The following is a 27079-nucleotide window of genomic DNA, read 5'->3' as shown; positions in this document are numbered from 1 at the left end:
AAATAAAAAAATCACTTCACTTGAACACTTGAAACAAGAAGTATGTTTGACTTCTGCCCACAGAAACACATTTCCTCCAAAAAACTACTACATTATGAATGAAGTGTAGGGAAAGATAATGCATCATCCTCGAATAGAAACCCTTGCTGTCAGTGTGACGCAGTGTGTGCCCCTCTCTGAGTCTGAGTTTTTGAAATAGTTCATGAGCATAGTGTATCCATACCTCTCTTTACCTTACCTTTCACTTTCAAAACGTTTCCTTCAGCAGTCCTAACTACACTGTACAGTTATTCATTCATTCACCAATAAGCGCACATCTTAGGATTGTGGCGTCATGACTGGAAAATGAATGTCTGGGTCACATGCAGTTATTCCAGGATACTTCTTCAAGATAAAGTTTGCAACTGGAAACCCACTTCCTGATGAGAAAAAGTGTTGTTTTAGAGTGAAAATGTGTCTCCTTAACCTCACATCGTCCTCTTCACACTGAACAATGGATTTCTACTCACTTTCCAAAACAAAAAAAACTCTCTCTCACTTGTAGCATTAAAGCCTGGTGTAACTGACTGCTTGTGTACCTGGATGCTACCCAGGTAGGATCCTCCTCCTGTTTGGCCTGTCTTGCTGTATAGCCAAGACACTGGCGCTACATCATCAGGCTACAGACATTCATGGCTCTGATGCCCCTTGGTTGGCACTGGCACGCTACTATCACTGACACACAAATCAATACTGGGCTATTTAGCCTGACAGCAGTATTGAGTAACGCTATAAGAATTGCTCAGTTCTGGCCGTCCTTACTGATGAATTTGGAGACACAGCTAATTTCATTCTGTGTCTCTTCTTCTCTTTCTATAGCAGTGTGTTTCTCCTTGGGTGTCTTTCATTATCTATCGAGTTGCTATCTGACTTTCCTTTTGTGTCATTCTGTCGGTTATTTATCAAGTGCTGTCACATTTGACTTTGACAGCTTTGTACCAACTTCTGTATGAAGTGACACTGGTGGACTGAAATTTGAATCTTTCTCACTTTCTGTGTAAGGAAATATAAACTAATAATACTGCATCTGTTGTGCATGTTTTTCAGCATATGTAGAAAGTTTGTCTTACACTTGGAAAGTGGAAGCTAGCAAGCTAATTTGGGCTAACTAGCTTCCACTCAGAAAGTGGATACTATACAGCTTAGCTCGCTACTGTTAGCACGGATTCCCACTGATGTTATTTTAACAAGCTAGCGTTAGCTGTCTTTCTTTCATGGGTCCAGTTGTGGTGATGGCAAATGTCTAAGCTGGCAAAACCCACGGCAACAGGTAGTCCCGTAAGGTCAGCACTCCGTACATTACTCCATGATTCAAAATCACGACACAAATTAATAAACATGCGGATTCAGAGAGTAAGCTCGTTTTCATCTGTAGTACTACCAGTATCGACATTGTCAGTCAGAACCAGAAAATTCACGCCCCTGTGAAACACTACTTTAGAGGGCTCTATCATAGCAGAAGATAAATAAAACTTGTTTTTGATAAGTACAATTTTGACCAAATAAGTACACAAGTAAAAACATAACACAGATATAAATACTGATGTCTGCTCCAATCTGCATAAATATGCCCTCTGGAAGTGGCACTTTAATGAAAACATCTTGCAGAATGTATTTATATACTGACTTTACTGTTTCATAACCACACCAGAGTTGTGCAGAAAAAAAAATAGCAATTTTGGTAATCTTAGTAAAACCGTCTGTCTCACTCCCTCTCTCTTCTCTCTGTGTCTGTCACTTTCACCAGCACTTACAGACAGCAGTTAAGAGTTCGAGCTGCCTCACTTCCCTTACCCCAGTGGAAAGAGTTGTGGTTAGTCAGGGGTTCCTATGTAGATGAAAGGTAAGATGTGAAACATGACTGAGCTCAAGCTTTTGCTTTCTGAAAAAACAATGCATTTAGAGGGGTGAATAAGATGAATAAGAGCACAGCGGCTTAAACCAACATTAGTCTGCAAGATTTTTTAAAAAGACTGCCAAACAGGATCAGTTGATTATGAAAAGACATAAATATAGGCTACATAGGTTACAGCAGAACTAGATTTAGATTTTCTCTTTGCAAAGAAGACATAGCTCTAGGAAGCACATGCCTTCACTTGACAACATCTACAGAGTTTCAACTGAAAAAGAAAACCACGTTGCCTGATATCAGACACAATTGTCAACTCGTTACACTCCATTTCCATCTTCAGTGCGACATTACCGTCACTCTAACTGATTTCCATGGGGGAGGGGGATTCGATTTTCCCTAACCAATCACTAGAGACGAACATATCCACCTGAACCTAACGTCAATTTAAGTCGACACTGATGCGTAGCCATGCCAACATACTGGTTTTGCCGGGGTTTTAAGAGTGACTATAGCGGTTGCCATTGTTGTTATTACTCCTCCTTGGTGCGGCGCGCAGCTTGACAACAGCAACAACACATGTTGCAATGGTAAAAGCTGTAGTATAATATGGTACATAAAGAATTGCACTTTAGATCTGGATTGACCAGTATCCCTACAGTATATTCTCAATGTGTGTTCAGAAAAAATATATATATTCCGATGCCATATATTAATTACATTCGGCCATATTAAATACAAATAATAACCTTTCAATTTATTTTAGGCAATTTATGTCATAAGCGATAACCACCATTTATCGAATAATGAAAAAACAAGGTTTGCATCCGACTTATACCCTAAACAGTAATATGTTAGTCCAACAACTAACATCATTACATATTTGAGGATGAATACTGCATCACTTACCTGGTAAAACTCCCTCAGCCATGTTTTCTGTAGATTTTCAGGCTGGAAAGAGAAAAAAAGACGAGATGTTAGCGACATATTTTCTGACATCATCACAGATCCAGTGTGATTCAAAGTGTGTGTTTTAACTTGTTTCAAATGCCAAATGGGTCGTGCTGGATGACGTAATTTGGCAATCAGAAGAAACCATACCAAAGTGACATCTGGATACTGTCTTGTTAGACCCAACTCTCATGTTTGACATCTAAACTAATGTCAATCATCTAAAGAAAAAAACTTTCTCTTGATCAACAACAAACACATTGGTGCATGAGGGATGTATGGGGTATATATATATCTAATATATGTACAACTACGTGCTGCTGTCTGTGCATCTACTGACAGGAAGTTGTCTTTCTCCAATTACAGTATCTTTCTCTCAGGGTCACAAATCATGTTCTCCAGGGCATCGACAAGCCTCTCTCTCTTTCTTTTTCTCACCTTCAGTTGCTCTGCCTGTATCTGTCATTCCCTCCCTCTCTCGCCTCCACTTTAAAAGGCTATTCCCAGACCTGGACTCCATTTGGTTTGTGCAGTGGAAACAGAGACAGAGCCCTGGGCAGTCTACCATTTAAGGAGAGATCTCCCTATGTCGATAACTAGGTCTGATGAACAGCTCTCTCTCTCTGTGTGTGTGTGTGTGTGTGTGTGTGTGTGTGTGTGTTGGAGAGTTTGTCCTAACAAGACTAGTCTATAATAAGAATACACAAGGGATCTACAGGCTCTGTTGCTATCTGTAACAAAGCTCTAATATATTAAAGAAGTACGTGTAGTATCCTTGGATGGCATCGGGGCACAAAGCACACCAAAAACCACATCGCCATAAATAAGGATGTAAAATCAGTAACAACATCAAGCTGAACAGCTGATATCTGATTAATTGATGTTGGACATCACAGACACAACAGTAGGATTCTTTTTTCTATTCTCTATTTCATTCTATTTCAGTCACCTCTAAATACAGAATATCCATAATTGTAGCCAATATTTGGCATTAAGTACAAAACACACCATTCGTGTTAAACGTATACAGGATCTGAAAGCTCCAAAGCTGACAGCACAATAAGATCAACTGTCAAAGGTATGCCCCAGATACAGACAAGTAGCACATGGTAATAGCTTATGGCTTATTTGCTTTTCCTGAGTTAGTTGAGAGAGTTAAAGAGCAACTTAGCACCCCATTTGAGCTTGAACACACCCCCTTCACAAATTAAAAAAAATGTATTCGAACACACACCATCACCACAAATGGGCCTAGTAAATTTGCCACAAATGCTAAAACACTGTAAACTACTAGCTTACTGGTAGTAGAGGTATTATTTCTACTACTGTAGTATTTCTACTACTGCTACTCTCAGTTGCATGCTTGCAGTCTTTAATACCCCATACTGTCCACTGCTGAAGGTTGATTGCTGTATTTATATGTCGGGGGCGTATGTGGGGGTGAGGATGAATGTGAAATTTGGTGAAGTGGACAGAGCTACTGGATTTTCTCTGGAAAAAAAGGAAAATAACTTCTGTTGCAATGAACACTATAAAATGGGACCAGGCTTACTAGATAGTGTTACCAAGTGACTGTACATGTAATTTACTAACTCCAAAAAGAGGATTTGGTGTGGAAGCAGGGGGGAAAAAGCTAGCCTGGCTCTCGCCAAAGTTCAAAAATACCTCTAAAGCTGTTTTCTTAACCGGTATACAAACAGTTGTTTCCCACTGCTTCCAGTCTTCATTCTAAGCTAAGCTAACTGGCCTTGTGGCTCTAGCTCTGTACTTTACACACAATCATGAGAGTGGTATCAATCTTCTCATCTAAAGCTCGGGACAAAGCTGAAGACTAGTACACATATTGTTTCCACCAACTTGCAGAGATTTGTTTTACTCTTTGACAGTCAGGAGGGACCATAAATCTTACAAGTAAATACACTAGACAACGCATTGGTCAGTAACGACTGGGATTCAGGCGGTAGACAACGCAAATCCAGCGAGAATGCCAACTGTTGCGTGTTCTTGTACCCAATCAAACCTTTACGGTAACTGGAAGCTTGCAATGTTAATATGCAGTGCAGTTTGCGCTGAAAAGGCCAAAAAAGGAGGGAAAGCGTAGAGCTTGGGTAAGATCCTGGATGGAGTGGTGAAGGCAACACAGACTGTACACTACAGTGGGAATTGGAGGTGAGTGAACTTCAGGTAAAACTGTTGTTGTTTGTCACTTGCGTGTCTCCCTCGGGAGCAAGTGACATCATCGGTCGCTGATGTCAGTCACAAATATCAAACATGCTTAAAAAAAAATCTTTATGAGAATATCTGGGAGTGACTGGATCTGAAGACTTCAGATTACAATCTTTACATGTCACACAGTATATGATTTTATCTGCTGACTGTCAACACCAACTGACCCAGACTGGAACAGACCCGGTCCAACTTCAGTCGTCACTTCCATATCATATTCATAGTCAGCTCAACACGTGTGTCCCCACCTTAACTCTCGGAAAGGAATTAATTGCAGAAATGATGTACTTTTCCACAGATATACTAACAGATTAATTAATGCAGTCAAGAGCTCATGCCTGATATATGTTGACATTTCCAGGGGCACCTAAATGTCTCAAGACTCAGCGTGTGTGTGTGTGTGTGTGTGCGCACCATCGTCCCAGCCTCAGCCAGATCAGACAGAGCATAGGTCTATATAAGGACATAAGCAGTGGACCTTGTCATTAGTCACATGAATGGAGGAAGAGAAAAAGAGAGCGAGACTGAGACAGGCAGACAGAGGAACAGAAAGGTTCAAACCATAGAGTTGCCACCTGACCATCCTGGTAGTATTGTCAATGACCATGTACAGTCATAAGTTTACATTGACAGGTCAGACTGATAGGTGCAAGTCGCTGCTGTTTTACTGTTTGTCAAGTGCCTTTCGGGGTTTTCGTGCATCACGCAGTGTGTTTGAGTTGGTGGCTTATTGGCAAATGGTGCACCAAAACCACATTTAAAATATGTTTGTGTGTGTGTGACTCAAGTTTAGATAATGAAGTGTGGCATCCCAGTGATAGTGCCATCCAGTAAAATGACAGCCCCTGACGAATCATCCAAATATTTGTAGCTCTTTCCATTGGTTGTTTCTCCCAGGACCACTGTTAGCTGCACTCTCTCCAATTTCAAAGGTTTCCTGTGTATCACACTCATATCACGCAGACACTGCACAGCACAGGGTGTAAGGGCGATGAATTTAATCTCGCAAAAATCTCCCTCCAAGTGCAAGTGGACTCTGCATGAAACAACGCAACAGACACCAAATTGACGGAGGGGTGACCATGGTAATGAGGCAATAAAATCATACTGTCGACAGCTTTACAAACAAGTCTTAAAAGTATCTCATCTGGGGAATATGTGTCCTAGATCAACTCAGCGTGGAGCAGAGAGTGGAAAGAAAACAGCCACAGCAGCTTCATGTCATGTAGAAATTCATCCAGAGCTTTCTAGAGCGCTCAGATATAGGCTGACCCATCTCTGATGTGATCGTTCTTGGGAACAGATGTTGGCCTGGCCAGGGTGGCTCACAGGAGGACAGGCAGGCCTTCAGAGGCCTGGGCCCTGGAGATAAAGTGGGCTAATAGCAGAAGGGAAGGGAGGTCGAAACGAGTCTATATCTGTAGCCATGGCACTTTGCCACACACCCTCAGCTTATCAGAAGTTAATTTGCAATTAATTAGAAAGTGGGGCTATACTGGCAGAGAAGTAAAAATAAACCCATACCCTCCCCAGCCTCTCCTCCACGTACACCTCCTCTTCCTCCGCTGGCACTTTCACTCGCTTAGTTCTCTCCACCTCCTCTCTTCTTTTCCATGCTTCTGTTTTCTCAGTCGATGGCCTACTTTTGAGACAGCGTGGGGAAATCTATATAAAATCCCAGTCATTAAAAAAGTAGATCTCTAGTGTCCTTGCACTCTTTTGATCGCTTGCATTGCATTTTTACAACAGTGGTAAATACTGAAGAAACAGAAATGTGACTTTCAATATGACAATACATTTCTTCCTTTTCAGTTTGATCTGACAATAAAGCATACCAACTTACAACTTATCAGCTCTTCTTTTAACTAGGACAACATCACAACACTTTCTTTGAGCACTTAGTGAAAGTATGACTATCTTGTGACAAGATATTTGCCGAATGCAAATGCCCAATCTTTTAATTTGACATATGCAGAGCACTGTAGCTGGGCATGCTGGCCAAAATGTGGCGTCACACTGAGTCGAGGTACATTCTGAAATTCTACAATATGTATACCTACTTTCTACAGCATAGTCCCCTCAAATAAGTTCCATAAGCAAGACAAAAAAAAAAAAAAAAAAAAAACACAAAGTGGGGCTGCAACAGAAAACATGCTGTCGTCTCTAATTAGGACTCTCCAAAACTTCATTTCCAGTGTAATGTGTGGTGACGTCTCTGTAATAAGAAGTGGGAAGTGATGAATCAAAACGTGTGGGCATAAGTTTTGAGAAGTTATCTTGTGAGAATAACTAAGTGAAAGCTAACTGTTACTATATTATACTAGGCATGTCATAAGCATGTAGTCTGTATTCTAAATGCTGATAATTACATGCAAAGTGTACAGTAGTGACCGATGCTCTCTTGCTTTAAATTTGGCATAATAGTATACGTGGCTTTGCTGGACTAAAACAGTAACAGGAAGCTCTACGAGTTGAGCAGAGGTCACGACCTGTGAGGCTCTGTGGCAGCCTGAAGTGCACACACTGTTCTTCCCCTTGTGGCTCCTCAGTGAGGCATTCTTTGGTTAAGAGTGTAGTAGCATTCCCCAACCCATCTTGGTATTACAGCAGGCCGTTTAAACTTAGGCTCGTAGGGAAATTACGTCAAGGCTCGTCCCCTTAAAGACCCCTGTGGCGATCTGCTGGGAACACATGGACACCACATGAGTTTCCTCTTTCTCCACCTACTCCTCAGACTCCAAGTAATCCTCACGCTGTTTCCTCTTGGTCTCACTTTCAACTACAATATTATTTTCATTTGGTTCTGCTGATCTGCAGGGTTTGTCCATCTTCCTGTCTCCGCTGGCTGTTTTTTTTTTTTTTGCTTCATCCTTCTCAACAATTGTGCTATTCTTCAATTCCCAGCAAGCATGCCCAGCTCTCATTTTCTCAGATCGACCGGCATGGGACAAGAGAAATACAGTTAAAAAATAAAAACTTTGCTCTGCAGCATGCAACCTCCGTAACTGAAAAGAAGAGAGTGGAGATGAGGAGTCTTAAAAAAGCAATGGTTGCTTGGTTACACCTGGCACTAATGCCAGACACACACAGGTCTACCACTGAAAAAAAGCTGCGTTTGAGGTACAACTTATAAACCAAGGTACAGTACACTAAGGCTCTTTTTCCATCTCGGACATACAAACCAGAGAACCTCACTCTAAAGCTAATCAGAATATTCAAGCATGTCTGAGTGCAATTTAATTAAAATTGTATATCACTTTAGATTAAAGGGGCGGCCCACTGATTTTACACATGAAGTTCTGTTTACCGGTCACTACGGAGTACAACTCATCCTCACTTTATAAAGTTGATATGGTGAACATGTTGGCAAACAGTTGCCTATTTACACAACTAGGAGCCGTTAGCATTACATTAGCAGAAGTTAGCAGGATTAGGATCTGTGTTTGTGTCCACCTAATGAACGTAAGTCCGCTATTCACTATCTTTTTAACTCGGTTTTGGTATCTGGCTCTCTCTATCAGCTGCTAAATGCTCCACTATGCTCAACCAGCTAGTCGCAAAATTTTTTGATGTTTGATGCTGGGCAGGTTGCATAAAGTCCGTTTATCGGGGCTTTTCCACTGAAAAAGCTGACTGCTGTGTCTGGGAACAAGTTTGATGAGAGCGGTGAGACTGAACCAAAACAGTAAAGTTGTAGGCTGTAAAACCAAAACAATGAGCTCAAAGATGCTAAAAACGCTCTGTAGAGCTGTGGGGAGTCGGGTGATAATTCTGCATTCATTACTACAAGCGACACTTTTCACATAAACGTAGTCATGTGATCCACTGTTGATATAAAAATACTGATTATAGCAACTTTTAAGTTTTGGTATGGGTGGTTCAGAAGTAACCAAAGTGCCATCATGCTCTGCCCACTCAGCTTAGTTTTCTTGTTTGTTTTGAAGCAGTCTGTCTCACCTCATCTACATTCAAAATATCTAAGACGCCTTGTGTGTATTTTGTTTCGGAGAATCAAAATAAAAATCACACTTTCAAGCACAAATTCAATACGTCATGTCCAATTTGAGTAGACAAAAAAATTAACTAGGCATGATAAGAAGACATGGATCCTTTTTTCCCCAAATCATAACCACCATTTGTTACTTAGGCTGGATTATTGCAGTTCCTTATTATCAAGCTGCCCGAATAAGTCCCTTAAGACTCTCCAGTTGATCCAGAATGCTGCGGCACGTGTACTGACAAGAACTAGGAAAACAGATCATATTTCTCCCATATTAGCTTCTCTGCACTGTCTCCCTGTAAAATCCAGAATAGAATTTAAAATCTTCTCCTTACCTAAAAAAATCCTTCTCCTCACCTACAAAGCCCTTAATGGTCAGGGACCATCATATCTTAAAGAGCTCATAATACCATATTACCCCACTAGAAAACTGCGCTCTCAGAATGCTGTGTTACTTGTGGTTCCTAGAGTCTCCAAAAGTAGAATGGGAGCCAGAGCCTTCAGTTATAAAGCTCCTCTCCTGTGGAACCAGATCCCAGTTTGGGTTTGGGAGGCAGACACCATCTCCACATTTAAGAGTAGGCTTAAGACTTTCCTCTTTGATAAAGCTTATAGTCAGGGCTGGCTCAGGTGAGCCCTGAACCATCCCTTAGTTATGCTGCTATAGGCCTAGACTGCCCTGAGACTTCCCATGATGCACCTCTCTCCTCCTCTCCCTCTCCATCTGCACGCATTCTTACGCATTCTTCGTTACTAACTCGACATCTTGTCTCTGCGGTAGATTTGTGCTTTCTCGTCTCTCTCCTCTCTCCTTCTGTCGCTTTTTGCAGGTAATTCTGCCTCTGGAGCTGTAGAGTCTGGATCTATGATTGCAAGCCAGCTAATGCCCCCATGTTCCTGCTCAACATCCGCTGCTACAATTATTATTATTACTATTATTTTTACTAATATTAATATTATTACAACTATTACTATAATTGAAATCTCTATGTGGAACTTGCATTGTGCTACAGTATGTTCACTTTCTTCTTGCTCTCTCTCTCTCTCTCAACCCAACTGGCAGCGACAGATGGCCGCCCACCCAGAGACTGGTTCTACTCGAGGTTTCTGCATGTTAAAAGGGAGTTTTTCCTTATCACTGTCAGCAAGTGCTTGCTCATGGTGGGAATTGTTGGGTCTCTGTAAATAATATTATAAAGAGTACGGTCTAGACCTGCTCTATATGCAAAGCACTATATAAATAAAAATTGAATTGAACCTCATTTGCCTTGCAAAGTGAGAGAATAAATCAGTGACAGCTTTTACTACGAGCAAGGCTCGGACTGCTTCTCCAAACCACCACAGCTCACAAAAACATCTTTTCAAAAGAGAATCCCTTCACAACTTTGATATTGTTCCAAGCTCAATTGCATTATAGCCATTACTTCTTAATAACAGGATTTCCTTTCCTCATATCCAATGCGAACAACCTAATTAATAACAAAAAAAAGCTGCTAGATCCCAAACAAAAATCTAAATAAGGATGTTAAAATGTTCAGCAGGGACAGTGGGCATGCAAAAGTGGTCTTGCACGTCAAGGCCTTGTTTTTTCCGACCCTTGTAGCACAGCTCCTTCTACATGTACAGCTTGTGTGTGTGTGTGTTGACAGACTGTTAGAAAGGAGGTTATTGGCTTTCAGGGGAGCGGGCAGCTGACTAAAAATACCCTGCCTAGATGGGGGCCCATTGACCGAGGGAGGGGATCTGTGGAAGGAGAGCAGCTGGAGAATCAGCAGGGGAATCAGTTGATTGGCTGCCCCTGTGTCCTTCAACAGGTTGCCGCCAATGTCACTTTCCCCTAACAGCTCTCCTTCATAGTTGCTCGGTGGAGGCTGGATGACGCAGAGGTGTGTCCCCTCAGTGTTTTATTTAACTCCACATCAAAGAGGCTCATTATGGAATTAATTAGAGCAAACCCACTCTGAGGAAACACTAAATTAGACCTAAGCTGACTCCTGAGAGATGTCTTCATCCTTCTAGAGGATAAGGTAAGGAGGAGGGTTAAGGCGTCTCTATGCTTCAGAGTGCCAATTGAATCATCTAATAGTGCCTGAAATCCCACTTTGTTTTTATTGTTATGCGCAAATTGAATATATGCAAAAAAAGGTGGATGTGTGCCCTTTGAAACAGCTATAAAAATGTTTGCCTTTAGACGTGATTGGCCAACACTTAAAGCAAACTAGTTCATTTGAAGCATACCAAGCAAGACTGATTTCTGTTTCCAGAAAACAATGCCTCAAACAATGCCTGCAATCAAAATTTGGATACTTTTAAGCAAATGTTATCCAGCTCCATTACAGTATGATGGATATTTTATACAATTGACTAGTACTATGCTGCCTATCTAGAGGAAACCCTAAAAGAGCAACTTAACACCCCCTGAAAATCTTATTTTTGCTGTTCTCTGACTTCTGGTGCAACAGAGCCCACTTTTAGCCACATCTCCATACCCAGCATTCAGAGATAAAACAGACTTGAAACTTTCAAACCAAGAAGGCAGTGACACACGCCTTTAAGCCTAGTGTTGAGTTACTACAAGGAGAAATTTGCATTTACAGACACATTGGTTTGGGTTTAATCTCAGAGGGGCTCAGGCCAAATTCTCAGAATATACTGTACATTCGGCAGGTCCTCGCCTCCGAAAAGATCAGCATCCCTCTGTTCCCGTGCAATGACGCCTAGCTGATCTTGCCATTTTGAACAATACAATTTCAGCAGTAACAGCTGCTTTTCATTCAGCATCAAATTTAATCTGAGTGTTGTTGCAATTAGCTCTCTAATGCTCGTGAGCTCTTCAGGGTGTCTCCCTGCCCTTTACCCAATGCATGCTGGGACATGCTGGGACACCCCCTCGACCCTAAACAGAAAGAAGCAGGTATAGATGCATCATACTTAAAGATATCGAATAGTGGCACAAAACATCATCATTGTATAAAGAAGCATCAGAGGATGAGTTCACAGTATTTGTTCTGAGAGGGGCAGGCTAAGAGTGGATACTGTTGTTTTACTTGTGATAACAGCAAAAGGCATTGTTGTAGGCAAATGTGCATGTAAACTACTATTGTATTTATAATTGCTTACTTACTTACAAAGAATCTGGCTCAAAGTGCTTTTTAAGAGCAATGAACAAAAGAGAAACTGAAGCAGACAAAAACATTATATACTTAGCATAAACAGAATGATAGCTGCAGGGTAAATGCAGCAGTGGCATTGTGAAAATGGAAAAATAGTATTCATACAAATCTAAGCACACCCACCCCCTTTTAGTGTGAATCAACACTCCAATCAGCTGGTATCTGTGTAGATTAAGTTTCATTAGAAAACAGGAAATTACAGCACTCAGAGCAACCACAACTCTGTGGTTCAAAAGCCTTTTCCTCTCTGCATGAGACTGCAGCACATACTTACAATACCATTCAAAAGCTCACACACCAAGATATATGGATACAGTATCTGTTGAGGGTGACGCTGTGCAGTCAAGGTAACGCTCAGCATCAGCAATGCAGTAGAGAGCCTTGGTCAATCAAGCTGTCAAAAATGTCTTCTAATAAATGATTTCATCAGGCATTTCTGGAGAAATTCAGTCTGCAATTCACATCTAATGTAGTGTAAAATTCAGTATTGAAAGGTGTCCGCATTGTGCAATACACACTAGGCCTAAAGGGAGCAACTGACAGAGCTTTGCTACTATCTGAATAGTGTGAGCTCTCCCACTCACACCTCTGCCATGTGTTACTCAACACAGACAGCAAACTCCTTTCAACAATATGATGCACAGAGCTACTGTACTGCAATCAAATGCCTCTTTAGTGAGAGGCTATATAATAAAGAGGAACCTTCAACATATGGCCTAGTTCAATGTGATTTAGGACCAAGTTTGATTTCATTCAATACTGACACTTACTAAACCGATATTCTTTATGTATCAAATTTGCAAAGAATTACACATACTGTAAAGTTCATTTAAAAGACAAATGTTCAGGCCACCTGCATCATTATTAGAACCCAACCAATTCAATGAATACTGGACTTTCACAGATATATCAGTACTAACATACATGTTAACCTATGTGAGCCAATATACTGTTATCTTCTCAGTGTGATAGGCAATAAGAAAGGCCTGTTCATATATAGGTATCACTACAAAGTTCATCCAGCAGAGTGCACTGTCACTACAGTGGTGAACAGTGTAACAGCAGAGAGAAGACGCAGCTCTCGAGATCTTGCGTTAAACCAGTAAAATACAGCTGGTGTGATGAAATGTAACATCACTAATGGTTAAAACTATAAACCAGCATTAAAATGACAACTACCAAAATAAACCACCATGTTCTGAACAGACACATTACAAACACTAACAAAAAGTAACATTTGCATTTTGGAACATAAGGCAGCTAACTTAACAAACTGCTTTCAGCACTAGGCAGTGCATGCTGGGAAATGTGGGCCGTCACTATCGCTACAATACTCTCAGCACCGAGTAGCACATGTAGTAGAGTGCTGTGTACACAGTTGCGCAGATGTAGTGGAGTCAAAGCGGTGTGTTCGCGGTAAGCTGCTAACTAGTTTATGAAATACATTGCTGGAAAGTTAATAAACAATGAACCCATCATTTTCCCCTTTCAATATAACTCTAATATAACCCTGACAACCGTCACGTCACTCATGCTTATCATAACTGTTTCCTGTATTAGCGAGGTAGCTACCTGGCTATAGTTTGTCAGTCAGTAAAGTTAGCAGACTGAAAGGTTAGCGTCAGAGCATCTCTTCATCATTCTGCAGCTCAGCAGACGACGGCGCCGTGGTGGTTTGAGTCTGGTGAGTGTTGACTTCACGTTGTTAACTAGTTGGTGAGATTCAATGCTGGAACGTAAATAAATAATGTCAGGAGCCTGTTTTTTCACCGGATACGCTGAACGTTTCCCCTGAAGGTTTATAGCAGAGGCGCTGTTCATCTCTCGACTCGGCAGCAGCAAACCATAAGTTAATGTTTGTGACCGTTACATTAACATTATTTTTATTTATTCTTTAATTTCTCAGTGTTCATTTCTAGAATTGGTTGACAATGTATATGTTAAATTATTTAACATGTTAAAGAATATTTAAATTAAATATTCTTTAATAGAGTTATTTGTTTAAGAAAGCAGCCTTCTGAGTACCTTTGCATAGGCATATCGGTGCAAAAGCAGTGCACAATCCACACAGAAAAGGTTTATTTTCATATCAGCTCAAAAATCCCATATCGGTCGGGCTCAATCAAGCACAGTCTGCATATAGTATGTTACAATCACAGCTGCTGGGACGCAAACTAAGAAAAACCTGCAACACCTAGTGTCTGTGAAAAATAGCAAATGTAGCCTTACCTACCTGAAAAAAATGCACAATACTGATTTGAAAATAATAAAACATTACATTTGCATTCGTATTTTTTCACAGCAAAGCACATGTAAGCATGTGTGTTTAAAAGGTCAGGCATGTGCAGCACTCTACAAAAACCAGGACATGTCTCCGCAAGACGCCTAAAAATAATCAACTTGGGGATTGCCAAGAAGCCACAGTGCCAAAGTGATATCCCACCCAAAATCTATCTTTAAACTATCAAACACTCACCTATGGCGGCTGTTAAAAGTTTATATCTGAATGGGGAACAGAGGCTGTGTTCTGATTGGATTCATAGTGATTGATCTCTGTAGCCTGCTCCTCATCTCTGCTTGAGGCTCCAGGCTACATTAGCCGCTACTAGCACAGCACACACTCAAATCTTGCAACCAAACTCTTGTATGGTCGAGTTGCATTGTGGGTAATGTAAGTGCCAGGTTTGACAAGGAAGAAGAATGCGTGGAATATAAAACAGGATGCCTCTGGTTCTGCTGCATCGATTTTGATCCCCCCCCCCCCCCATTTTTTTTTTTTTTTTTTTTTTTTTTTAACTGTCCAACTATGTCATAGGAGTGCAATGCTAAATCTCTTTAAATACATTAACACCAACAATCAGATGTGGTGACATAAGCAGATGATATCATCTCAGCTCAGGAACCAGCACCACATTGGTTGATTTTTGACGACTTGCATTTAAAATCATTCCATTTACCATGTGTACTTAATTGAGAGCCTTGTATTGAAAAATACAGTACATCAATACACCCCTATTAAATACATGTGGGCCCTCTGGAAACTAACTAGTAACAGCTTAATGTAGGAATCATATTAGCATGTCTCTATGCTTGTCACCAGTACAAAGTTAAATTTTACCATTTTAGAGTTTAGTTCTTTCCACAATGATCAAATATGCCCAGCAGAAGCCTTGCATCTCTGCGTGTCTGTATATGAAAGCTGTGTGGCAGAATAACAGGGAAATACTGTAAACCACCACTGAGAGAGGAAAGGAGTGTTTCAGATGCCACCCAGACTCACCAAACTGTAATTACAAGCAAAGTTAAAGACTATTCATACTGTGAAGGCCTGCTGTGTCTCCCTTTGATCCACACTAAGGCCTGTTCACATTCAACTGCCTGTGATTAAAGAGCCAAAGGCTGCTTACTGTATCTCTACTGTTCAATAGGGCTAGAAGGGCAATCACTTTTTAATGAACATGATAAAGATAAATGACAAACTGGGACTATTCGTCTGTCTCCTTATCCTGTACTCAACAATGTCTGTTCTTGTGGTGACAGAGTATAACCAAGAACAATCATTTCCTAACTTGTTACATTTTCTGGACGTTCACTTCTTGACTGACTTAATCTTGGGTGGTGTCCTGTGCGGCTTTTTATGGACCTAATAAAAAACCACTGTTACTCATGGAGATAAGAAGCTTTTCACATTGGCAACTTCTTTAATCAGTGCAAAGAAGGCTCACCCAAGACTGGTCTTGGTCTAGAGCCAAGTTAGCCCTCATGTTTCAAGCTTATCCTGAGAAACAAGGAAATGGAAATTCAATTCTTTCCCAACATTTTCCCAAACATGTACATCCTTCACACAGAAGGATAAAATAATCCTGACCAAATTAGTTCATACAGCACCAATATATTTTTAAGAAAACAAGTAGTAAATCGCTTTGCTTTTGGACAAATGTGATTCTAATTGTAAGGACAATAGGTCAAATACCCACATCAGCTGCATCTGGGCCACTGAAAGTGAATGACGAATGCTATCTTCTCCTTAAAAAGTTGGAAGTACAGTAAAGCAAAGCTCTTTCACACGTCCGGTGGAGCAGCTCATTAACAGTGACAGGCTGAGGTTGTACTAAAAAGCTTCCACGTCTGAATGAGTGCATTTCTCTGGAAAAGAAATAAAAACGGTCAACTTTTACAAGCACCAGACACTTCCCTGAAGAATCAAACAATGTTCTACATGGCATCAGTAAATGAAAGATGTAATAAAATGCTGTACAGGCCTGGTTTCTGTCACTGTAAGTAGAATGTCTTATTCACTCAAGTAAGAACCTGTAAAGCATCTCAAGCAAAAGAGTGAGAAAGCATTAGGCATTATTGGAAAATGAGAAAATGTACTAAGCAGAGGTTCTCTACACAAACATGAACAGATCAGTAGGGCAGCCACTAAGAAAACCGGGAGGATTTCTTATCGTTTTGAGCTGAAAATGCAAGTTATGTCAGATACAGTGCTGAAGGTTAATCCTCGTGTTTACTTTGCCCCCGCCGGCTTAATTCAACACAAGGAGCCGAGACGGTAGCTATGCTGCAGAGTAAGTCGCATTATCAAGGAACCCAACAAAGAGTCTATCACAGTATGCACAATATCTGTGATGCACAGAATCTTGCCAGTGTTTTTCCAAAAATAACTTTGTGTCCATTATCAGTTTTTTCCCAAGAATCTTTGGGACTTTCCTAATAAGTTAGATAACAAATATATTTACTTCTTTGGCTGCTTGACTCATTTATGATTCTACTACACTGACATGACTTCATATCTTTTCTAAATGAAGAACACAAACATGTCAACTTGGAGGAGTTATTTCAGCTCTTGGTGGTGACTGGTCAAAGTTTCAGTTAAGGGGTTCTGGCACAACTTTGCATATTTATAAAATACTTAAGACTTAAAGGATAAAAATTCCAGCAACACTTGTAGCAATGAGAACAACTTTATAATGAAATCGACACATTTCGCCCTATGGCCCTCCTTAATTAGGGTCACCGCTGTGGCCTTCATCAGGTGAATCGAACAAAGGCCACTGGCCTCATAATGAAGTGTTGCTGGAGTTTTGATCCTTCTGAGTTTCGGTTCTAGATGTTTTTTAGCCATATACTATAAGAACATGTTACCAGGAGCAGGGAATCCCCAACAGTCTGATCAGATCTGATATTGAGGGCTTTTCTGTGAAGGTATTTTAGAAGCTGCAGGAATGGATACTCAGAGGAAAAGTGAATATTAAGGACACCAACGTATAAAGCTGCAATGATTAGTCGATTAATCAAATGACAGAAAATGAATCAGCAACAATTCTGATACTTGATTTCAACGTAGCTTACCAATTAAAGCTAGGGCAGGTAGGCTGCCGCAGGCCTGTAATATGCCTACCTGCCTGTCTGCCTACCTGTGCTCACTCATTGAGCATGAAAATGTGTTTTGGGGGGAGTGGCTTTGGAGGGAGGTCTGAAGGGAGGGGGTGGGATTTTTTCAGCTGGACACTTTCTCCAACCTACCTTAGCTTTAAAAACTCCAAACATTCTCTAGTTGCAGCTTCTCCAATGTGAGGATTTGCTGCTTTTCTCTATTTTATATATCTTTGTAAACTGAGAATCTTTGTGTTTTGGACTGGAGGTCGATCAAAACAAGGCATTTGAAGTGGAGCGTGAAAGTTCTTTCTTGACCTTTCTTTGACCAAAAAAAAAGTTCAAACTGCATCTCTTGACTTCCTCAGAGGATAGTGTTTTCTCCAATTGGGAGGGGAGACAATGAGAGTGTTGAAAGCTCCAGAAAAATTTATTTGAAGACTTCACATTTGGCTCTGGGAAATTGACAGCCATTTTTACCATTTTGTAGATGAAACAATTCATCAATTAATCAATAAAATAATCGGCAGATGAACTAATAGTGAAAATATTTGTTAGTTGCAGCCCTAAACATTTATTATCAAGCATGAGCAGCTACTAGATTGTATATATAGTCAATGCTGCCAGCACTGGGATGTTCAAACTGTGAAATAAGATGTTCTCCAATGTAAAAACAGTCCCTACTTGCAAAGCAAGCTGAGTTTGAGATTATTCTCACAGGCAAATTGTAAAACTTTATGTCAATAATGACACTAACAACTCCTGCAGCATTTCTCACGAAATTTCAGACACCATAGATGCTGGTTTTGTAGCTAAAATTTGCACTGACACTGACAGTGTGTCATATCATCTATTTTTGACATTCTGGTCTGATTTTTAAGTCTCTCATCTTCTGACCTCACACATCTCAGCTGAGTTAAACTACTAAGTGCCCATAACTACAAAGTCAACTTTCTAGGTTTCCGGAGGTGCTATGCAATATTTTTGGAAGATAGAATTTAAAACATACCCTTAAAAGACAATGTTCATTGCCATATTAACCATAGCTTCTATGAATTTCTCTCTATCCAAGGACAAGACATTTGGTGACACATTTGACAATTACTGCATTTTACAATAAACATTACAATACAGCATTATTGCACAGCTGCTCGTATATTCTGTCTACCGAAACTCAGCAGGTACTGCCTTAACAACTGGCGAGATGCTCAGTGTTTGGATGGCCTGAGGACATCCTGAGGGACAAAATCAAACTGCTCACACTCTCAAAAGGAGGATTCAATCTGGAAAAAGGACATAGTTAGAAACATGTATGCATAATTTAGCAACAGAAGAGAGAGAGAGAATTAGGCTGTCACACATTCAACATAAAAAGCCTGCTCTACTTTCTCAAACTTTGAAAAGTCACTCAGATGCCTCTCATCTCTAGAGGCATCTGCACAGAAATGTTTGATGAGGATGCTGCTGGTTTCTGAGTTCTGTTTTTATGTCTGTGTGTGACTGTGTGCAAAGTTTGAAAGTCTAAAATTGATTCTGGAGTTTGTGTCAGGGACCATTATATGTATCAATTCAACAAAACCAACAAAAGAGAGACTTTTGGTCATAATCTTGAGAGCCACCAAAAAAGACAAATGTCACAGCAACAGAAAAACACTACCAAATAAAAGCTTTTACTATGGTTTACATTAACAAACCATTTACGGTTGCTATTGGCTGACGTTTCAATCATGTCATCCCTTGTAAGCACGATCATTAATTTCCCTCTTTACATAAACTGCAATGTCTGAATTCTCTCAGGGTAGTTTTTTTTTTGTTGTTTTCTGGATGTTGTCTAAGGTAAGTCTAAAGGTGTGAGGACTGCATGTAAATGAGGTTGTGTCTATAAGTATTTACACATCCATAAATCAGTGTTGACCCTGACAGGTGTAGTGTGGTTATTCAGTATGAAAAAGTTACAAAATACGATCTTAATCAGACAAGATAATTACAGGTTATTTGTCATAACAAAGTCTAACGTGTCTTTGGAGTAAACCCAAAAAACTGTTGAAGCTGTTGGAAATAGAAACTCAAAGCAATAAAGGGACTCCCTGTTGAGCATAAATAAGTCACATTTTTCAACTCTTGCTCTAAAGTGACCCACATTTTAATTGTGAATTAGTATCTTCATGGCAGCATTACGGACAGAGTCAGTCAGTACACCACGCAAAGCGAGAATAATCTTTGGTTTAGTGGAAAAAAGACGACAATCATCCTGTGATCTGTTTCTGTTGGAGAATAACGTGATAACTACAATACAAATCCCTGTTGCCAGTGTCTGTGCGCAGAGCGTGTGATTTGCCAATGCCGCGTCCCTGAGCCTCTCTCCTATTCTGCTAAAAATGATGAGGTATCATGCAAGTCAACCTTTAATTTCCTTGGTAAATGAAGACACTGAACTACTATCTAGCAAGGAAGCAACAGGAAATGGTTAAGAGTAGGAGGAGGAGGAGAGACAACACAATGTCTGTACTACAAGTTGAGTTTCCTTCAGGTGGCGGCGCATACCCTACTTCCTGTACAGAAATCACACTATTCTAGTGATACTGTAACTGTACTATTGTTCTGCTTCTGTCTATCTTGGGGTCTTCAGATCATCTCTGCATCATCAGTCTCTCAGCTGTTTTTTCCCCTCTCTCTGTCCATGCTGTCCTCTGCCCCCTTGGTTGCCATTTTTTTGGTCTTTCCCTCTTGCCGTTGTCTGTTCTTATCTTGCGACGCTCTCCTGCACAGAGCATCCTGTTTGCACTGGGGCAGGACAAACATTGTCTCTGTGTGACGCCGAAGACATTTCACAGGCTATCACATTTTCAGCATGGGCCCGATATCTCTATAATTGGGTTCTTCCTGCTGTGGGAGTGCTTGAGAGAGAGTGAGAATAGAAAGAAAAAAAAGAGGGGAGGAAAAGGAGTGAGCAACGGGACTGGGGGGGTGCGCACAGAAGGGTCAGTTTCCATTTCCACCAGGACCCCATTAAAATGTCTCTGAGAAGCCCCACAACAATTCTTTCTATCATGGTCCATGTACTTTGTAGAGCAGAAAGATCAACATAGGGATCTGTGTCACACAAAAATAGGTTACATTCATCATAGTTCATCAGGCAAGCCCAAAACGGGACAAACCAGACTCTCCCCTGCTCTTCCAACAGTAAGCATGTCCAAACTATGTCCAAATCAAGAATATATCTCCCACGTAGTCCTCTCATTTAATGGTTCCCCTTGGCATTGACCTTCACAGAGTGCCAGAAAAACAGACTTCCAAAATAAACAGTGGAGAGGGCGCTGGATTTCCACAACACAGTGCCCAGTCCCAGACCTCAACCAGACCCAGAGTGGATGAGTCACGCCTCAGAAACACCACAACAGCCCTCAGTGGTTAAAACCTGGGCTAGGCGAAGATGTTGGACACACGACAAGCTTGTTAAAGATGACATCTGCTGAAGTAGCTGAAATGTACAAGTGAGGGCCGTCTGTATCTAGAAACTGTACGTAAGGGTTTGGGTGGTGGTATTTAGACTGTATGAGTATTTCCCCATGACCTGGCCCTGCAGCTGAACTCTCTGAATCCTTCCCTTCCTTCAGTTTCACATCTTCTGTCTTTGTGCATAAAATATTCTGTGGCTCCTCCCTGGATATTTTAAGTAATTTCCATTTGTTGGAAATTTGGAGGGATCTATTATCTGCAGTATCTTATTTTTTATTATTATTATTATCTGAGCCAAGCCCTGGTAAGGGCATATAGGGGAATATAAGTTTCCCTTCAATATTTTCCTTTTTTGGCAACAAGAGTTCACAGTTTTTATGAAACACTTCACTTTCACAATCCAGTTTCGTAACTTTCTTATGAACCGACATCACAGAGCAGCAGTTGGGAAAGTGATGAGGCTAGCCGACATTTCAAAGGACATTTCAAGTGTGTCATACATTTGGCAGCGTGAGGAGATAACTTATTTTAGAGTTAGAGAACTAGCCTAGTGGCCATGTAGGCCATTTGAAAGACAGAAGGAGAGGGGAGAGTGTTAGATATCAAGCATCTTTGCCTGGCCAGGGCACTATAAGATGCTGCCATATAAGAAATGGCATTGGTGTGCAGAGGAATATAACATGTCACTCAGTTCAGCTATTCAGACATATTTTTCTCCACATAGTTAAGGCACAAGTGCGCCTAAGTTGTTTGATCTTTAGCACATGGTTTACTGTGACAACACAATCTTGTATAAGTGAAAAACAAGACTAAGAGTCTACAGCCATGCTAGCGGCTCTGTGAGGCTGTACAGCGGTGCTTTGAGCTAACTGCCGACATCAACATGATAACATGGTAAAAATGGCAATGCTGACATGCTGATGTTTAGCAGATATAGTTTACCACGTTCACCATCTTAGTTTTATAATTGCTAATTAGCACTAAACAAATCTACAGCTGATGCTGAAGGGAATTACATTGTTTTAATGCTGGACCTGATGATGGGTCTGGATGGAAAGATGAGTGTAACTTGTTAGAACTTTATAACCAAAGTTATCACAAGTCATCCTGTGGGGAACATGAATGCAATCCATTCAATAGTTGTTGAGATATTTCTGTCTGGACCGAAGTGGGGGACCGACAAGCCGCTTGCGTGGCTAAAAATCCTTTAACCATTCACATTCTGAAGAACAGTAAATTATCCAATATCCACTCCAAAATTTGGTGAATCCCTTGGAACTACAAACATATGTTGTATGTTTTGTACTGTACAAAACCTACTGTACATCTGTCTTACTGTTGAAACCAGCAGCAGCAAAAACAATTAATCTAATTTACTTAAATCCAAAGTGTGATTTAAGTATTCACACATCTAGCCAGATACTGAGAAATGAGTGTAGTCCACGAATGGAATGGCCCCATATACATACTGCTAGATCATATAGATGAGTGGGAGCTGCGATGTGGGCAGACACTGAAAACAACAATGATCACCTGAACAGAGGCAAACAATTTTGGGCACAGCAGACCGCAAAAACTGAATCCTGCCCTGCTTGAGATCTATTTCTATCCTCAAAATGATTCACTGTTTGTGGAGCTACATCTCCCTTTAGAGTGCAGTGGGTCTCGCAAAACACCTCATCAGTTTTACAGATGCAACCACCCGGGTTCCTATTTACTTCAGTCTGTTACCATTCATCATCTGATATATCTAATCACGTCTCCCGGGCAGTCCTGTCACTCTCTGGTGACCTTCCAGCAGAATAAGGGCATACAATAAGACAGGACGAAATGGGGAAACTGCAAACAGTCAGACCGCTACGCTACGCTACGCACACACACACACACACACACACAAGATAAGGAGTGCAGACTGGTCATCATGAAAGACGCATAAACAGGAATTGAGACAAAGTTCTATGTAATCTCTCTGTTCCAGATGCAAAATCCACACAAACTCACAAACACCCTTTATCACACACACTGTTGTCTCAAACAAAAACTAAACATTATAAAGACATTGTGTGCCTAAACTCATCTTCACTTCCTCCGAGGTGAAATGGACGTGAGTTTAAGTCACAGACAAACACACACTGGGTCTGCCCATGCATACATACATGCGCACACACACTTACACTTTCTGATATGGGGGGGTTAAGCCATAGGGCTGTAATTTTTATTCTTTTATTTTTGTCCCTAACTTGTCTGTGCCTTTATATTAGACTACATCTGCCTTTTCAACAATCAGCCTACATGGCTGTAATGTTAGTTGTTGTTGCGACAAGGAGACAGAAAGACAAGTGGAAGCACAGAGCAATCGCAAATCACGCTACTGACTGACAATTATTTACACTTTTTCTACATAACATTGCTTGGCTTCTACCGGCAGTTTGTTAGAATATTCTGTCTGCTAGTGAAGCATTTCACTTACCTTGGAGAGAAAGACAACATGGTTTGGTCAGTGAATTCAGAAGTCTTTAGTCTTCAGATAGTAGTTTCCAAGACCAGCAGAATATTCCGTTCGTATCGTGTGATATATTTGGAATGAGTGGCAGTAAATCTGCGTGAATCTTTCACGGTAAGTTCAACTTTGGTGAACTCTTGACATGTAAAATCATGCCACTGGCCAATAGCATAATGTCTAGACTGTGCCGACTTTTGAGGGAACGAAGAGCTGGAAAGTCCAAAATGGACGCTATTGTTGCTTATTGGCCACAATTTAACACTCCTCTCTTTTCTTCTAGGAAAACTGAGTGCGTGTGTGAGTACAAAGTCAAATGAAAGGCTATGAGTTCATTCTTATAATAGCCCCTGCCTATTTTTCCCTTGTCTTGTTACAGTATTCGAATGCATCTTAACACTCCATTGTGCCTAGCTGTGCCAAACTGTAAACTGGTGTGTTATTCTCATTATAGTAATCAAAGTTAATGTAAGGACACCAACAAGATTAGTTCATCTGGATTGTTTCATTTAATTTCAGCTCTTATAAATCCCATTAGGATGGGAGGGCATCATTTATATTGTTGAGGGCAGTTAGACTTTGGTAAAAATAAAAAAGAGGGGCCAGTGAACCTAGAAGAAGTGACCAATGGTCAAACCAAGGGTCATTGTACTCCTCATTTCCATGTTTCTACATGTTTATGCAGAGGGTACCCCCTGCATAATATGTATGTATGTATGTATGTGAATAATAATATTCAGTGCAGCTAACTACCTTGACATTGAAATCTTCAAGCACAGGGAAAAAGCCCCATTGTTAATCTGCCATATCAGATGGTGGCATGGTCTTGTTTTTCTAGCTGAGAAGAGGGAAATAGAAGTAGAAAATATGACGGACGGGAAAGACCAAACCCCGACCAGCAACTCCGGCCACCTATCTCGTTAAGTGTCCCTTCACACACCACTTTACCTCTGCCAGCAGCCAATCAGATAAGACACTCACTCTGCCTCTCACGTCTCACTGCCACTGTGGTTGGATCCATGTGTGCAACCATGTATATGTGAGCACAGTGGACAGGACAAGTGCCTCAGTCAAGACCAACACCCTTACAACAGACTTACCGCTGAGAATGCAAACATACAGTAGCTTTAATTCCACTTAGCCATCATTTTATTCAGAGACAGTCAAATAAGCACACTATTTAAACAGAAAAAACACACATAGCCACTGAGCACTTCCATTGAAGGAGACGGGGGTTTAGCATTTTGCTCAAAAGCAACTTGGAGGTCGTTTTTAAAAATTGGGTGATCCAAAAGTTCTGGCCATTAGCACACTTCTCAGACTTGTAAATGTTAAAGTGAATCCTGCATCCCTGAGTGATGGCTCTGAAGTTGAAAAACCGCACTAATGCATGGCAGTGAAAATGGACTTACAGGCTTGCGGTGTGATGGAAAAGCAACCCCTTGCTTATTTTCAGGTAATAAAAGCCTGAGCTGGGACCAGTGAACAAACAAAGGTCTGCCGGGCTTAAGACTCCTGCTACCATCTCTGCTCATTTAAGTTTGAGCACCGAGGCCCCCAAGTTGTGGTGTGAAGCCATGTATCCTTGAGTCATATGTTTAACCTGGCTACATTATACAGACAGGTGCATTACTAGGACAAAACTTGACCATGCAATTGTAGATACACCTCTTTAAAGACTTGAAGTAAACAAATATTATTGTTACAGTCTACTAGCTACTACAGATACATATTCAGATGAAGATGAGTGCAACAGAAGAAGACATAACTAGGCCAGAGTGTAAGGGTCAATGGCACACTGCCTGTATAAGAGATTAATCCTAGAATCTCCAGATATAAAGATAATAAAGATGTGCCACAAGAAGAAACAGTCAGGCACTAGTCCAATAATTCATTTTACAAGACAGGAGCACAATCCAGATGCCAAACCTTGTAAACCCTTGTACTATTTTGTGTCTGACAGTTTTATGTCTCTTGGACAGCTGTAAATAGCCTAAGTACATGATTTTTTTCTTTTAAACTACTTCAGTGGTACAGTAAAGCTGCAATGTTTCTACAACCCAACTGACACACTAAACAGGGCTCGTGCAGAAACATGAATTTTTACTTTTTTTTTTAACTCACACAACTTAACAAGGATTCCATCTGTCATACAGACAAAGCAAATACCTATTAAAGCTAAATGATGAGCGTTAGCAGGTGGATAAAATGTACTCCTTTTTCACCAGGCATTTGTCTTCCCTTTCTAACTAGCCTCTCGCTGGCCAAATTGGGTAATAAAAAGCAGGCAAGGTAGAGACAGTACCATCTGTTCAGCTGGTATGTGGACTAGCATCTCAGGGCTGGCCTGTCCCATGGAGTCCGAGAGGGACTTGTCTGAAGGAGCGCTGACAGGCAGCAGGCAAATGGCCAGGGCAACCCTTCAGAAGTGTGTGTGTGGCAAGTGTGAAGTCTTCTTCCTTTTATCTACAGACTGTCATTCCAATGACCACTTAAGTCACTGTGCGACTGTCCACCTTTCTGTTCAAATCCATGTTAAAAACAACTGTTTACTGTTCCAGTGACAAATCTGCAGCTCTGCATCAACGAAGCCCACTGAACCATAGACACACTGACTGACACACCTCTGATATAGCAGCGGTGTAGATGTTAAGTGTTGCTACTGAAAGAAATCGCAACAAAAACATAGTGCAGTTTGGAATGTGTCCCTGAGGGAACTCTGCCACAAAAGGCACCAGGAAGAGCATTATTTAGACAAGTCAAATTACAACATACCCCTTAAAATGCCAAAATCCCTACTTGATTTATTGTCTCCTTTGCTAGCGTTCGCACTGTTTTTGTCACTGGAAGAGGAAATTTGGGTGAGGCTCAATACTTAACTGTTTCCCAGGCCCAGGACCATGGAGGCCTTTTCCGGCGACACCATGAAGAAATAATAGGATGTCTTAGACAAAGATATACTTGTGGTTGAGGTCTATATATAGCAGAAGTGGTGGAGAGATGAGGGAGGGTCTGTATTGTTCTAGCTGTCCGCAGTGGAAACTTTACTGTCGGTAGTGGAAGACCAAATGATAACCCTCTGCAAAAGCCAGTGATAATAAGGCAGCGAGTGGGACCACATACACGCACGCACACACAGGAATACACACACAACACACACAATTCTGTACAAATGCACACATATGTGCTGGAAAACTGGCCCAGTGACAATTTCAGAAACAAAGGGGAAATCAGCAGGGAGTGGTCATACTCCCACCCAACGACTCCGGCACATCAGCACGGTCGAGAGCTGCAACTAGCCCCGCTTTTTAGCTTACATTTGTGATCACTTTTACTGTAATAAACAATGTTTTATCTCAATTCCGGGTGACAACATTTTAATTAAAAAACATTTGTGCCTTTACAGAAAAATCTAATTCCCTCATTTCATTCTGATATTAAATTTTTGTTTCTGTTACTGTTGTCCTTATTTACAAAATTTCTCAAAAAATGTTGACATTTTG

The 27079-nt window shown here is 40.9% G+C and overlaps 1 protein-coding gene across 3 annotated transcripts in view; it reads right to left on the bottom strand.

Moving 5' to 3' along the window:
* Nucleotides 1–27079, bottom strand: part of LOC122884277 (inositol polyphosphate-5-phosphatase A) — a 144636-nt gene that overhangs the window by 102284 nt on the left and 15273 nt on the right. For all 3 annotated transcript variants that reach the window (XM_044213983.1, XM_044213984.1, XM_044213985.1), the window contains one exon: nucleotides 2798–2839. In XM_044213983.1, the coding sequence (XP_044069918.1) occupies nucleotides 2798–2839 (42 nt within the window). The remainder of the gene's footprint in view (nucleotides 1–2797; nucleotides 2840–27079) is intronic.

This window comes from Siniperca chuatsi, linkage group LG11, assembly GCF_020085105.1.
Source record: "Siniperca chuatsi isolate FFG_IHB_CAS linkage group LG11, ASM2008510v1, whole genome shotgun sequence".
Taxonomy (NCBI): domain Eukaryota; kingdom Metazoa; phylum Chordata; class Actinopteri; order Centrarchiformes; family Sinipercidae; genus Siniperca; species Siniperca chuatsi.
Note: the sequence above shows the minus strand (reverse complement) of the source record. Positions and strands in the feature narration are given on the sequence as shown.